The sequence below is a fragment of the Tupaia chinensis genome, unplaced genomic scaffold, assembly GCF_000334495.1.
Source record: "Tupaia chinensis unplaced genomic scaffold, TupChi_1.0 Scaffold000195_1, whole genome shotgun sequence".
In the NCBI taxonomy this organism is placed as follows: Eukaryota; Metazoa; Chordata; class Mammalia; order Scandentia; family Tupaiidae; genus Tupaia; species Tupaia belangeri.
Window position 1 is genome coordinate 237688 of NW_006159670.1, and position 15740 is coordinate 253427.

The window sequence follows — 15740 nt, forward strand, 5'->3', positions numbered from 1 at the left end:
AGTGTTTCATGACGGGCAAAGTATTTTTACAAGCAAAACGAGAAATAGCAATTGACTGTTTTATAAAAATAATTAGAATAATAAAGATAATGATTGGGGAAAACAGAAAAGATATGGAATGTTGAAGTGGGGAGATAAATGTCTCTGTACTGACTGACGTGCATGGCATTCCCTTTTGAAGAAACAATGTAATACACAGTAAAGTTATATGTAATCCAATGTAATATGAAGAAGATATGATGATAAAAAATAAAAAAAATAAAAATAAAAAAAGAATGAGTTTGTGGACTATGTCCTGTTGTGTGAAGTATTACAGCTTTGTTTTCTTTAAACAAACAAACAAAAAAAAAAACCTTTAAAAGTACAAAGACCATTTTGAGCTGTTAGGCTACAAAGACGGGCCGCAAACAGATGTGACCCACAGGCCACAGCTCACTGCTCAGACCAGCGCTGGACACTCCTGAGCTGTGCTCACTGGGCATTTGCTGACTGAAATCAAACTTGATGCAGAGTCAGGCTAAAGCATCGTATTAGTGAGCAGAAGATGCATGCGAGTATTCTTGCACACAGCAAAGGGACAGCTGTCCTTTCAACATTTAGTGTAACTTTTTAAAAATTCCTGAGTGGTAGTGCTCAGGGGGATCTTAGAGCAGTCGGCAAGCAGAACACAGTAATATAAAATTCCTCTTTGGAGTCGGCAGATGGCATGGAGGTTAAGGTGGCTGGAGTCCACGTGGCTGACTGTGCAGTTTGAGTTCCAGCCGGGCACTGAATCCATGTTGAAAAACATGCTGGGCACCTGTGCACATGTGCCCAAAATCCTGAGAGGAGAATGGAGGGGAAGGAACCACAGTGTGGCCATGCCCCCCGGGGGTAATATTCTCTCTTGTGCGCGAGCACATGTATTCAAAAGCAAAAATTTAAAAAAAATCCCTATCTGCATTGAAACCAACTAAAATGAAGACAAAAGCCCCGGAAGACAGTAGTTGCCACAGAACCCTGAGAGGCGGTTACCCACACTGCCGAGGGTGAGAAGTCAGACACGCACAGCCGCGCAGGGGTAGCGGAGGAGAGGAGCAATCGCTGAAGGCACGAGCTTTTTCTTTTTTGCTGAGAGCACATGCACTCACCGGGGCAGGGACGGGAGGGGAGAACGCACCCTTGTGGGGCATGACCACGCCTCAGTCCCCTCTCCATGTCCCCCTCTGTTGGGATTTTGGACACAAACACAGCAAGTTTCTCGTAGCCTCAATTGTGTAGACAGCCATGTGGGATGCAGCTGCCTTAGCCGCCAGGCCCTGGAGCCAGCCCGGAGGCTAAACTATGAATCACGGACATCATTCTGGAAAACAGCGGTCAGCTTGGAACAAACTGTCCACGTGGACACCCTGTCCGCTCTCCCAGAGTCCTCTAACCAAACATCCCGCAGACTGCAGTAGAAGCTGTGTCACTTAGACCTTCACCCTGGCTGCGTTCCTCCCCCAGCGCCGGGCGTGGCTGCGGTGGGAGGAGTGCCTCTTACTCCAGGGCCTGAGAGCGTGAGTGTGTAAAGGCCCACCCTCTCAGCTCAAGGTGGGATGAATTCGAAGGGCCAACCTCGCTCCATGCCCCCGTGGGCTCTTTGGCATCTTTACCGGAGGCAAATTACACAGTTCAACTCCCGCTGCCTCCCAAACCCTGTTCCTTTCTCTCTTGCAGAGGCTGGTACCAAGGGCACTTCCGATAAACTCCCGACATGCCCAGCTCCTCGGATCTGTTTCGAGGGGGTTGGCCCAAGCTAGCTCGGGCCTCGCACAAGTCACCCACTGAAATGAAACGGGGAAATGAAGGGGGCCGCGTGGTGGGGCCTGCGGAGATGGCTCTTAGGCAGGCAGCCGTGCACCCCTGGGCTGTATGTTAGGGTCTACGTGCTGGGGGCAGTGGTGGGAGAGACAGAGAACCACCTCCCCACAAGCAGGCCAGCAGCTGACACCAGGAACATCAGCCTTGTTTGCAGACCGACAGTTTCACCAGACGAGCTCCATCCAGCTATCTTACTCAGCCCAGGTTTCCCCTCCCCTCATATTAAAAAGCTATGACAGGGTTAGCAGAAGGTGTGGGGCTTAAGGCACTGGGTCCCACATGGCCAACTCTGCAGTTCAAGTCCCAGACCAGATGGCCAAAAAAGCACACTGGGCATGTGTGCATGTGTGCCCAAAATCCCAAGAAGAGAATGGAGAAGGGACTGCAGCATAACCATCCCCCTTAGGGGGATTTTTCACTTTTCCTCTCTCTGTCTCTCTCTAGAGAGAGGATGCACCCTACAGCAAAAAATCTAAAAACCAAAACTCTTGAGTGTGGCCAGCCAGTGACATGGTGAAGGCGGCTGAATCTCACATGGCTGACGCGTGGTTCAAGTCCTGGACCCTGTGGCCTGAAAAACACACTAGATGTGTGTGCACGTGTGTGTGTGTGTGTGCGCACGCCTAAAATCCCCAGAGGGGAGTAGAAGAGAAGGGACTCCAGCATGACCAGAGCCCCTGGGAGGTCTCCCCCGCCCCCCAGCACATGTGCCCTAAAGCAATTTTTAAAATACTAAAGTAGGACTCCAGTAATTCTGTCTGCCATCAGTTAATAAATTATCTGCTCCCCATGAGTCAGTCTCTTTTTCTCTGGCCAAAAAAATGACAAAGATTTTTGTTTATTTTCTAATTAGTGAAGCCATTGTTTATTCTGGCCTCAAATGATGATCTTCCGACCTTTGCTGTCCAGTGGCACTACCTGGCTGTCAGCCCTCACTGACCTCCTGGCTGCCTTAGCTGGGGTCACACCCTCCCCGCCCCCACATTCTCTGCAAGCTCTGAAAACGCAGAGTCCCAGAATGAAGCCGAAGTCCCGCCCCAAGCACGAGTGCTCCTCCAGCCTGTCCCCCTGCGAGGCCCGAACTCCGCTCTGCACGCACCTGGTGAACTGTGGAGCCACCGGAGCCCTGAGCGTCCGAGGACCGCGTCACCGGAAGTGGAGGTACGAGATCCGTTTTGGAGCTGCGGAGTGAGGGTGGGAATCAGCGCCCGGGACAGGACCCAGCGAGGGCCCAGGAGAGGAGGGGAGGAGGAGAGGAGGGGAGGGTGGCTGCTGGGACAGGGACAGGGCTGCCCCCCGTGCTCCGCCACTTACTTCACCTCCGAGAGGACCGAGCGCTCACCATCCGAGCACTGCGACCTGCGGCACTGGCGGTAGCTGCGCGGCGAGTGCGAGTGCCTGATGCGGATCGGGTCGCCTTGAGTCCTGAGCAGTGAAAGGGAACAGAACGGAACCAGGACTCAGAACAGGCCGACTCCAACTGCCCCTTCCTACGCCGCTGCAGGGAGCAGCGACTTCAAGAGTGGGGTCAAGACCTCGACTGGGGCAGCAGGTGGCGGCCGGCACCTGCTGATCACGGTCTGAGCTCTGGACCCGATGGAAGTCGTCCTGGCGCCTGTGCGGGTACCCACAAGAATCCCAAAAGAATGGAGGAGATTGGGCCTGGCCGTTCCCCCTGGGGTGGTGGTTTCTCACTTTCCCTCCCCCTGTCATGTGCCTACCTGTGCCCTATGGAAAAACCTAAAAAAAGAACTTGACTTTTGCAAGTCTGAGTGACTCAATTTTACAAGTTCACAGTAGAGAAGTGCTCCTGGCGGCTGGCCCTGGGGCTGGGGAAACTGGGCCCACATTCCTAGTCCCACCCCCAGAAGCCCCAATCCTGACAGGTGGAGGAACGGAGGAGAAGGGCTTTCAAGGTGACAGATCCAGGAGCACGCTTGCTGTTTCCCAGGCACACACACGGGCACACACACTCTCGGGCAAGAAAGAAAAGAGAGGAGGAGGAGGAAGGAAGGAAAAGGAAGTAGAAAAGAAAGAGAGAAAATAACATAGAAAAGAAAACAAAGTGCCCCCTTGACCATAATTTACCTGAAGCATTTGTGTGTATATTTTGTAACCATCAAATTTCAAATGAAATGATTCCCAGAGTTAAATTCTTAAGAAGCATGGAAGAAAAAAATCTACAATGTGCACAAAATGGCATTCCTATCAGAACAAGTTGGTCTTTAAATTAGCTACTAACCAGCCTGGTTTTTTAGAGGTTTTTGCCTTAGGGGACATGTACTCACTGGAGAGAGAGACAGAGACAGTGAGAGGGAAAGTGAGAAATCACCCTCCTAGGGGCATGGCCACACAGCAAATCTTCTCCACCCTTCTTCGAGGATCTTGGTTACTCAGGCACACATACGAGGCACGATTTTCAAGTATCTGAGTCGGGGACTCAAACGGCAATCGGCCATGTAGGAGTCCAGTGATCACTGCACCGTCTGCAGGCCCCTAGCCTGTCTTTTAAAGATTCAGTCTTTACTTGAAAATTGCTAGGAGAGTAGCAATGAGTCTTAGATGTTCTCACCAAGACTGTGTAAAGTGACAGACATGTTGTTAGCAGGATTTAATCATTTCACCATGTATACAAACAGCAAAATATGCATATACCGTAAAGACAACTGCTAATTGTCAGTGTAGCTTAGTAGAAAAAGAAGCATCCACTCTGCAGCCTGGGGATGCAGGGGTGCTAGCTGGGGTGCCCCTGCGGTTCGAGTGGGTGGGAGGGAGCACGGGCTGCAGAGGGGAGCCCTCTGGTCGTGACCAGCCACAGCAGGGCAGACAGCATGCAGGTCTGCATCCCGCAGTGTGTGCCGACTCGGGTCCTGCTCTGCTTCCATGAAGCCCGTGTGCTCTGCCCGCTCCAGGACAGGGACTGACTAGGCTCTTAGGACATGCTTTTGTGGTCAATGGAACTGGTGCTTGGGCCCAGCTGCGGCAGCATATGCAGGAGTGCTGCTACATGAAACCAGAGCTCTGTGAGGCCCGGGCTCAGATCCTGGCCGAAGAAACCCTCCATCTTGGTTAGCTGGAAGGCGGTGAGGAAGGTGGAAGAGAAGGGGTGGGGTGTAGATCACTGGCAAGACCTTGACCCTCCCCCCAACCCCTTTCATGTAAAATAAATAAATAAATAAATAAATAAACGTCTTTAAAAAGTACCCTAAGGTCTCAAAAAATTTTACAAAGTAAAAATAAACGGGGCCAGCCAGTGTCATGGTGGTTAAGGTGGCTGGATCCGACATGGCTGACTTTGTAGTTTGAAAAAAACTGGAGGATTGAAAACACAGGTCATGTGATGAGTGCCAAAGACCCTGAGAGGGGACTGGAAGAGAAGGGACTATGGCATGGCCATCTCTTGTGTGTGGGTGCTTTATCATCCTTCCCCACCCCCGTCTCTGGCAAGTACATGTACTCTATACAAATTAAAAAATAAAAATAAACTTTGTTACTAACCAATGAATGTCTTGGAAAAATCATTTTCAAAATGGCATTAATCATCAAAAGTGCCCTCGTACCAACTGCACACAGGGCCGGCTCGTGTGGGTGGCAGTGATTACGGGGCAAAGGGAGAATACTAGCTCTAAACAGCCCTGTCTGTCTCTTTCCCAACGGTCCCTTTAATCTGAGTCAAACAGTAAAGACAACATACTGATGGCGTGGTGGTGGAGGTGCTGGACCACATGGCCGATGTGGTTCGAGTCCCAGACCTGGCAGTTTGCTTCTCCCTCCCTCCCAACGCCTCTGTTTCTCTTTGTCTCTCTCTGGTGAATATATGTGCCCTACAGCAAATTTAAAAATGGGTAAATACGGGAACCAGCAGTTAGCGTAATGGCTATGGCGCTGGACTCCCACGTAGTCGACCGTGGTTCGTGTCCCGGACCCGGTGGCTTAAAACTCACGCTGGGCGCGTGTGCGTGCGTGCCCCAGATCCCGAGAGGAGAATGGAGGAGAAGGGATTGCGGCGTGACCATCCCCCCTGGGGGGTGATTTCTCGCTTTCTGTCTCTATGTCTCTCTCTCTCTGTCTGTCTGGCGAGCGCACGCGCCCTACGGTGAAAATCTCTCCAAAAAAAAAAAGGGTAAATACAATTAAATAAGTAATTCTTTTTTAAAAAGACAATGCGAACAGCAAGGAGAGACAGTGGCTTCTGAGCACAGGCCTTCCAGAGACACACTCACTCTATCTTAGTGTATGGGATCTCTTTCAGCTGCTCTTCTGAGAGTCCGGCTGGGTCCACCAGCTCCTTCCTGGAAGGGAGGAGACAAGAACACACAGTTGCAGTGCGGCTGTAAAAGCTCACACCCTTCGCAGACAGAGCTGAGGTCTCCCCTCCTCGTCTTACCCGAACGGAGTGTTGCTGAAACTCATTTTAAGCCTAGACCGGAGCTTTAAAACTAGACCGTGGGACCGGCAGGTGGCGTGGTGGTTGAGGCCAACCACGGTAAGAGTCAGCTTGCTTTCTCACTTGTGCGAGCGCGCGCTCTTGCACGCTCTCTCTCTCTCTCTCCCCTTAAAGCACACAGGCCCTATAACCAAATTTTAAAATAATAATAATAAAATTAAATAATAAATAAATAATTCTTTTTTTTCTTTTTAAAGGCTAGATTGAGTTCAAGGAGAAAAGGGAGGAAAGTCTTTTTGGTAGCGCTCCTGCCGTCTTTCCACTTCTCTACAGCCAGGCTGTTCTCTCATCCCCATCTCTACAGGTATCTGCCTGCCTCCCTGTCCTCCTGCCTTTCTCTCTGCAATTTCTCTCCTTTGTACTCAGGTATGAACAGGCAAGGCTTACACCTCAGGTGAGGAGTCGCAGGGCTGCCGGCAGCTGCCGGCCGGCCAGGGACCACCGAGGGCCTCCGCCCCAGTGACAGCGGTGCAGAGAGGCCTCCTCTCCCGCCGGGCCGTCCTTTCACCTGCACTAAGCGTACGTAGGTTTGGAAACGATACAGAAAGTACTCACTGAATATGTTTCCACAGCTCTTCTTTAGCCTGGACGTCAGGGCTTCTCCTGCAAGTGAAGAAAGCAATACATCTCTGTAAACTGCTTCCTCTAACCGTCTACCAGGCCCTGAACCCCTTCCAGCAAGCAGCCCTCCTCTGCCTGGGAGCCAACGCGAGTTAGTAAACGGCACCAGGTGAAATCGCGGCTGGTGTCGCTGAAGAGCAGCCACACCTGCACAGCCACAGCCAGAGCTGGCTGTCACGGACTGCAGTCACTAACTGCCTGGGAGGGGACAGCCACGCCAGCAGCCCAGTCCACCTGTCGGTACACGCTGCACCGTCGTGGCAGTGAACATAGGGGTCTACACCACTGCAACTGCTGCCAGAATGGTTTCCCCCAAGGGAGAAAACAGGCTTTGGTCACTCCCTTCCAGAGCACAAGATCAGGGCCAGCAGATGGCATAGCGGTTACACGCTGGACTCCCACATGGCTGACCGTGGTTCAAGTCCAGGCCCTGGTAGACTGAAACTCTCTATAGGCTTGTGTGCCTGCACCTCTCAAGATCCCAGGAGGGAGACCAGCAGTTAGCGTCAAGCCCTGAACCCGGTGGCTTAAACTCACGCCAGGAGCATGTACATACGTGCCCAAGATCCCAAGAGGAGAATGGAGGAGAAGGGACTGTGGTGTGGCCATCCCCCCTGGGGGGTGATTTCTCGCTTTCTGTCTCTCTTTCTGGCGAGCGCATGCGCCCTATAGCAAACCCCCCCCACCGCAAAAAAAAAAAAAAGATCCCAGGAGGAAACTGGAGGAGAAGGGATTGTGATGTGGCCAAGCTCCCGGGGTGTGTGTGGGCGATTTCTCACTTTCCCTCTCACGCCATCTCTCCCTGCAGCAAATGCATGCACCCTAAGGCAGACACGACTACGAAGAAAAGGGGAGAACAGAGGTCTGACCCAGCAGTGGCGTGGCGCTGGCCGGATCCCACAGGGCTGGCTCACACTTCTGTCCCAGATATGGCATCCTGAACATGTCGGTGCATGTGTGTGCGTGCCCAAACCCCAAGAAGGGAGCGGAGGGGAAAGGAATGCAGCGTGCTGTCCGCCCGTGGGTGCTCTCCCATCTTTTAGCACACACCAAAAGACCCTTCTCTCTTTAATTTTACTCATTGATTTGCTAGAACAAGTGTGTTAAATAGAAAGTGAGAAAGCAAGCCACCAGGTCTGGGACTTGAACCATGGTCAGCCATGTGGGAGTCCAGTGCCTCAACCACCATGCCACGTGCTGGCCCAGGGATCCTTCTCCTTTGATTTTTAAAACGTCATTCATTAATTTTTCTGAGAGAAAGAGGGAGGGGGGAGGACTACAGGGAGAGAGGCGCCACCCAGAGGTCCTCACATGTGACCTCGTCCCAGCGTACAGGGGAGGCCCGGCCTCAAGCCCAGAACCTTCCCATGTGGGTCTCGCGGACTGCTGCGGTGCCAGTCCCTGGCCCATCAGGTCTCCTGTCGGTCACGCCCCCCCCCCAGGCCTCGCACCCGCCCGCGGCCTGCACTTGCTCAGAGCGTCAGTTCCGGGCACCTTCTCAGGCGGCTCCATTGCGTGGATTAACATACTGTCCGTGAATCAGACCGCCAGACTAGGAGGAAAGATCTCGTCTAGGAAATCCTTCCAAAGAAGCAGCTTTTATCATTTTTTTTCTTTTTTTGAGAGAGATTTGCTTAGGATGCATGTGCTCACCAGAGAGACAGAAAGCAAGAAATCACACACACACACACCCCCCCAGGGAAGATGGCCACGCCGCAAACCCTTCTCCATTCTCCTCTCATGATCTTGGGCACACGTGCACATGCGTCTGGCGTAAGTTTTAAGCCACCGGGTCTGGGACTTGAACCACAGACTATGTGGGAGTCCAGCGATGTAACCATTATGCCATCTGCTGGTCCCTTTAATAATCTTTTTAAGGAATATACTTTTCTTTCTTTGTTTTTTTTTTTCTTTTTGTTTGTTTTTTAAAGAGAGAATTTTGCTATAGGGCACATGCACTTGCTGAAAAGACAGAGAAAGAAAGTGAGAAGTCACTCCCTGGAGGGATGGCCACACCGCAACCCCTCCCCTTCCATTCTCCTCTCGGGATTTTGAGCACACACACACACACATGCACCCAGCGTGAGTTTCAAGCTGCTGGGTCCAGGACTCGATCTGCAGTTGGCTACGTGGTAGTCTAGCACCTTAACCATTGTGCCACCTGCTAGCCCCAAGGCACATAATTTTAATCTTATTTTTCTTTTTATGCATAGCTTCCTTCATATAATCTTACTTAGAATAAGCAAAAATCCACATTTAACAATGCTATACTTGGTTTGAGACCACGGCTTTACCCTCTCCCCCGTTTATCTTCCACGTCTGCTTCCTGCCTTTTTCTTTTTTTTTTTTTTTAGAGATTTTTCACTGTAGGGCGCGTGCGCTCGCCAGACAGACAGAGAGAGACATAGAGACAGAAAGCGAGAAATCACCCCCCAGGGGGGATGGTCACGCCGCAATCCCTTCTCCTCCATTCTCCTCTCGGGATCTTGGGCACACACGCACACGTGCCCGGCGTGAGTTTTAAGCCACCAGGTCCGGGACACGAACCGCGGTCGACTACGTGGGAGTCCAGCGACATAGCCATTACGCTAACTGCTGGTTCCCTGTTTCCTGCCTTTTTAGATAGATTTTTTTTTTCCCTAGAGGAAAAACCATTTAATCAATTCAACAGCTAGAAAGTAGCTTGTCATGGGACCAGCAGTTATCATTAATGGCCATGTCGCTGGCCTCCCATGTAGTCGACCGCAGTTCGCGTCCCAGACCCGGTGACTTAAACTCATACTGGGCACGTGTGTGTGCGTGCCCAAGATCCCGAGAGGAGAATGGCGAAGGGATTGCGGCGTGGCCATCCCCCCTGGGGGGTGGTTTCTCGCTTTCTGTCTCTCTGTCTCTCTCTGTCTCTCTGGTGAGCGCACACACCCTATAGCAAAAACCTCTCCAAAAAAAGAGAAAAGAAAAAAAAGAAAGTAGCTTGTCATGGGGCTGGCTGGTGGCGTGGTGGTGAAGGGCACTAGACTTCCACATGGGCAACGCAGTCTGAGTCCTCGACCTAGCGGCTTGCTTTCTCATTTTCCCTCTGTCTCTCTCTCTCTGTCACTTCCTGGTCAAATTAAAATAAATAAATGAAGTTAAATAAAATAATTTTTTTCAAAAAGGAAATAGCTTGTCATATATTGTGGATTCAGAAAACCCTAGCAAAATCTCTCCACCATGCCTTCATGCCAGGAGAAAGAGAAAGCATTGCTAGCGCATGTCTGGAATTGTATGAGTCCGGGGCCGGCAGGTGGTTAGGGTGCCGGACTCCCACACAGCCGACCGCAGTCTGAGTCCTGGACTGGCCTCTTGCTTTCTCACTTTCCCACTCTCCCTCTCTCTCTGTCTCTCTCTGGTCAAAATAAAATAAGTAAATAAATAAGTTAAATAATTCTTAAAAAAAATCATATAACCGTATCGAGTCCTGAAAACGCTGATATGAAGGCAGAGCTCCACGTGCGAAGCCATCCGTGACTCTGCTCTGTCCTGGGCCTTTTAACTGTTAGGGTCTGGGTGCTTCCCTCGGGCCTGGTATTACACATCTGTTCTCTTCTGTTTTGTTGTTGCTGTTCATTAAATTTGGCCAAAGGGCACATGAACTCCCCAGAGAGAGAGAGAGAGAGATGGAGAGAGACAATGCACCCCAGGGACATGGTCACTCTGCAACCCCTTCTCCATTCCTCCATCCCGTTGAGAATTGGGGGCACAGGGCCAGCAGGAGGCATAGTGGTTACAGCACTGGACTCCCACATGGCCAGCCGCGGTTCATGTCCCACGGCAGGCACCATGTGCATGACTGCCCAAGATGCCAGGAGAATGGAGGGGTAGGCATGCTGTGTGGTCATCTCCCCTGGGGATGACTTCTCACTTCCCCTCTCAAGTCTCTTACTGTCTCTCTGTTGCAGGCACATGCCCTATGGTGAAAACATTAAAAAAAAAGGAAGAAAAAAAAAGAATTTGGGGCATGCATATATGCCCTGTGTGTGTCTCAAGCCACCGGGTCTAGGACTCGAACTGCACAGCTGGCCATGTGGAATCCGGCTACTTTAACCACTGGGCACGGTGCCAACCCAGGGCGCCTGTTGTCCATGGAAGAGACAAACAGCAAGAAAGACAGGGAAAGTGAGAAAGCATCCCCCATGGGCATGGCCATGCCACAATCTCTTCTCTGTTTCTCCTCTTGGGCTTTATTTTTCCAAGGTTTTTGTCATAGGGCAAGTGCGCTCACTGGAGAGAGACAGAGACAGTGAGAAAGACAGTGAAAAATTACACACTGGGTAATGACCACACTGCAATCCATCCTCCTCCATTGTCCTGCTGGGATCTTGGGCACACACATGTGCCCGGCATGCCCCTGGGTCTGGGTCCTCTTGGGATCCTTAGGGACGCGTGGATCAGACTCCATGCTGGATCTGGGATGCGAAACACATATTCCCCTATGAGGGACCTTGCTGCTTTAACTACTGCACTCCCAGCTGGCCTGAGAAAGATCTATTTTTATAAACACTGTTTTCTTTTCTTTTCGGAGAAGTTTTTCCTATAGGGCGCATGTGCTTGCCAGAGAGACAGAGACAGAAAGTGAGAAATCATGCCCGGGGGGATGGCCACACCGCAATCCCTTCTCCTCCATTCTCCTCTTGGGATCTTGGGCATGCACGCACACGCCTAGCGTGAGTTTAAGCCACCGGGTCTAGGACTTGAACCACAGTCGACTACATGGGAGTCCAGCGACGTAGCCATTACGCTAACTGCTGGTCCCTATAAACACTGTTAACAGTCGATATTTCTGAGCACTGGAATTAAATACTTATGTCATCAGGGCCAGCAGGTGGCATGCTGGCTAAGGCACTGGTAATTTGATCCGGGACCTGGCAGCCTGAAAATCACAGAGAGCCCCTGTGCCTGCATACCCCAAATCCCAGGACTGGAGGAGGAAGAATTGCAGCACGGCCATCCTCCCTGGGGAGAATGGAGAAGGGATCGCAGCATGGTCACCCTCCCTTGGGGGGAGATTTCTTACTTCCCCTCTCTCTGTCTCCTCCTCGGTGGTGAGCCCATGCGCCCTATGGCAAAAACCTTAAACCACACACACACATACACACACACACACACACACACACACAATTATTTTCTTATTTATACTTTTCTGTCCTTTCTGGACTCCCCTTCTCCTTAATTTAAGAGGATGTCTTACCTTAATTATTAAGGGGGAACAAGGGGTACTTCATGTTACAAAAAGAATCCCAGGGGGCAGCCAGAGGCATGACCGTTAAGGCGGCTAGATCCCACATGGCCACCACACAGCTGGGACTGGGGAGCTTGAGCAACACACCAGGCCTGTATGTGCACGTGCCCAAAATCTCAAAGAGGGAGCAACGCAGGAGAAGGAATTATGGAGTGACCATGCCCCATGGGGGCTGCTATTTCTTTTCCTCTCTCTGGCGAGCGCATGCACCCTACAGCAAGTTAAAATAATAATAATAATAAAATCCCGTTGTTGGCCCAGCTGCAGTGGGGTGAGAGGTAGGGCACCCCTCGCGATGCTGGAGCCCCTAGAAGGCCTAGGCTCAGAGCCCAGACCGACCTGAACATGCTGTGCGGCAGGCAGGACACGCCCGCCATCCTGATGGGGCTGGCTGGGGCAGCCAGGGCAGGGCGCGGGGACACCGGGAGAGGCTGTCGAAATACCTCTCTTTCTCATTAAAAAAAATTACTGTTGTACTTCCACAGGAAATGCCTTTTGTTCCCATCTCAGATGAACTAGCACAAATGCTACTTTTCTCTAAAGAATGATTTAACTTTATTTATTGATTTTAATTTGACCAGAGAGGGACAAAGAGAGAGAGAGGGAAAGTGAGAAAGCAAGCCACCGGATCCAGAACTTGAACCGCGGTCGGCCATGGAGCCCAGCGCCCTTAACCACCACGCCACCTGCTGGCCCCACACTAATCCTACCTTAATCTGACTGTCATCGGTCCTTCTTGCCGGAAAGACTAGTCCTAAAAGATTCCAGGATTTAGTGCATCTCTTTTACGGCACCAGACAGCTGTATCTGTAACAACCGGGCTCTGAAAAGGCCGACAGCTTCAAACAGCTCTCAGGTAAAGGAGCGTTCCGAAGCTCGGAGGCAGCGCTAACTTCCCTGCCGGCCGACCACCTGGGGCTCCCGGTGAGAACACGGCTCGTCTATGCCTGTCTCAGCACGTTCCATCAATAACTGAGGACGAGCAGGTGGTATGGAGGTTAAGGCACTGGATCCCAAACGGCCGACTGGGCAGTTCCAGTCCCAAGCCTGGTGTCCTGAGGAACATGCCAGGTGCGTGTGCATGTGTGTGCTCACATGTGCATGCATATTGAAATCCCAAGAGGATGGAGAAGGGACTGTAGTGTGGCCATGCCCCTGGGGGTGCTTTCTCACTTTCCCTCTCCCTCTTTCTCACTCTGTCTCCAGTGAGCACAAGTGCCCTCTGGCAAAATTAAAAAAAAATAAATAAGGAAGTAAATTAAGGAAGAGTTGTATTAGGATATAAAATAAAAGGAAGGAAAGAATGACATTGATATCCAAATGGCCTAGCAAGTTATTCCTATAAAATAAGTGTGATATAATATTTCATTTAATGAAGTTCCTCTTCTTCCTATTTTTTTCTGGAAATATTTTTTTAGAGAAGTAAATAGTGATGGGACAGAAATCAGCTTCAAATCTCAGGTCATAATATCAAAAAAAAAAAGAAATCAAGAAAGATACCACCTGGGCGACACCTCAGCAAACTGACACCCAAGGACTCACACAAAGTCCACAGAGCTCTCATTAAAGGCGATACTGCAGGCTAGCCACTGTACGGTGATTAAGGTGGCTGGATCCCACATGGCTGACTGCAAGGTTCAAATCCCATACCTGTGGGCAGGATACACATACCAGTGTGCACGCAGGCATGCCCAAAATCCCGAGAGAAGAGTGGAGAAGGGACTGTGGTGGCCATTTCCCTTGGGTGGGTGGAGGGTTCTCACTTTCTCTTTCTCTCTTTCTCTCCAGCAAGTACATATGCCCGATAGCCAATATAAAAAAAGAAAAAAAGAAAGACCATATTGTAAGTCTTGAAACTTAAGTTCAAAGGATTAAAATTTTACAGTTTTCTTTTTTGAATCACAGTGGAATCAAACTAGAAATGAATACAATGTCTAGAACATACTTGAAATTAACTTACATGCTACTGAAAAAAGCCTGACTCAGAACTCACATGGGAAAGTGGACCCCACAGCACAGCGGTTAAGCTCTGTGCAGAGGCAGTCGGGCCCACGTGGCTGACCACGGTTTGAATCCCAGGCCCCCGGGGCTCTAAAATCACACTAGGTGTGTGTGTGCTTGCCCGGAACCGTGACAGGATGCAGAAAGGGATGAAAACGGATTGCACTGTGACCAGGCCCTGCTGGGGGTGTACTTCCTCCCCGGAAGCCCCATCGTGCATCTATGCACTCTCTGGCTACATACATAAATAAGGAAATTAAAAATTATCTGGAACTTCATGAAAATAAAGCCAATACTTCTCAAGACCCAGTTACAGTCTGGCAATGGGGTGTCACTGCCCAGCATTAAAACCACGAGGGGACCAGCAGGTGGCATAATGGTTATATCACTGGATTCCCATGGGGCTCTGGGCTTAAAGCTCACGCCAGGTGCGTGTGCGTGTGTGCCCAAGATCCCAAGAAGGGACTGCAGCATGGCCAAACCCTGAGGAGTGATTTCTCGCTTTCTGTCTCTGTCTCTCTGGAAAGCATACACGCCCTATAGCAAAAATCTCTTTAAAAAAGAAAGGAAAAGCTATATGGGAGGCCCAGAGTTCAGATCGAAGGTCAACCTGAACCCTGGCAGCCCCTAAAACTGGCTGCTAGGAAGCTGAGGGAAGGATGTCGAGTGGCCAGACCGGGGGAGCCCTCTTTCTCTCTCTCTCTCTCTCTCTCTCTCTCTCTCTCTTCCTTCCTTCCTTCTTCCCTCCCCACCCCCAAGAAATAAACAAACAACTAAATAAATGAATAAATGCAAGGTTTAAAGAGGAAAAAGGGCTTAAAGGGAGATTTACACCTTTATGTCTTATGAAGATGGAAAAGGAAGCATAAGTAAAAGATAAATAAAAGGAAGAAAATGCTAAGGAGTGCAAATTGGAGCCAGCAGGTGGCATGGGGGTTAATACTCTGGATCTCACATGGTCAACTGTGCAGTTCAAGTCCCGGACCTGCTGGATCGACACACATGCTGGGCGCATGTGCATGTGTGCCCAGAATCCCAAGAGGGGAACGGAGAAGGGACTGCAACATGGCCATCCCCCTGGGGGTGATGTTTCTCTTTTTCTCTCTCTGTCTCTCTTTGAGAGCACACACCCTATGGCAAAAATATAAAAAGAAGAAAGAGAAAAAGGAGTGGAAATCAGTGAAATAGACAGCCTAGAAAAATCACCAAAACCCAGGGGGCTGGCAGGTGGTGTAGTGATTAAGGACTGGACTCCCCCTGGCCGACTGCGGTTCGACTCTGGGATCTGATGGCTTGCTTTTTCACTTTCTCTCTCTCTGTGTGTGTCTCTCTCTCACTCTACACGTCTCTGGTCACAATTAAAATAAATAAATAAATAAATAAATAAATAAAGTTAAAATCAAATAATTTGAAAAAGAAAAATCAACAAACCCAAAGTTGGGGAACCAGCAGTTAGCGTAATGGCTATGTCGCTGGACTCCCACATAGTCGACCGCGGTTCGTGTTCCGGACCCGGTGGCTTAAAACTCACGCCGGGCGCGTGTGCGTGCG

At 50.5% G+C, this 15740-nt stretch overlaps 1 protein-coding gene across 1 annotated transcript in view; it reads right to left on the reverse strand.

Annotated features, from left to right (window-relative positions):
• EPB41L4A (erythrocyte membrane protein band 4.1 like 4A) overlaps positions 1–15740 on the reverse strand; it is a gene marked incomplete at its 5' end in the record, with an annotated part of 306715 nt that overhangs the window by 2769 nt on the left and 288206 nt on the right. Inside the window, 4 exons of the mRNA XM_006146888.3 lie at positions 2942–3023; positions 3157–3267; positions 6066–6134; positions 6845–6892. Of these exons, the coding sequence (XP_006146950.1) occupies positions 2942–3023; positions 3157–3267; positions 6066–6134; positions 6845–6892 (310 nt within the window). The remainder of the gene's footprint in view (positions 1–2941; positions 3024–3156; positions 3268–6065; positions 6135–6844; positions 6893–15740) is intronic.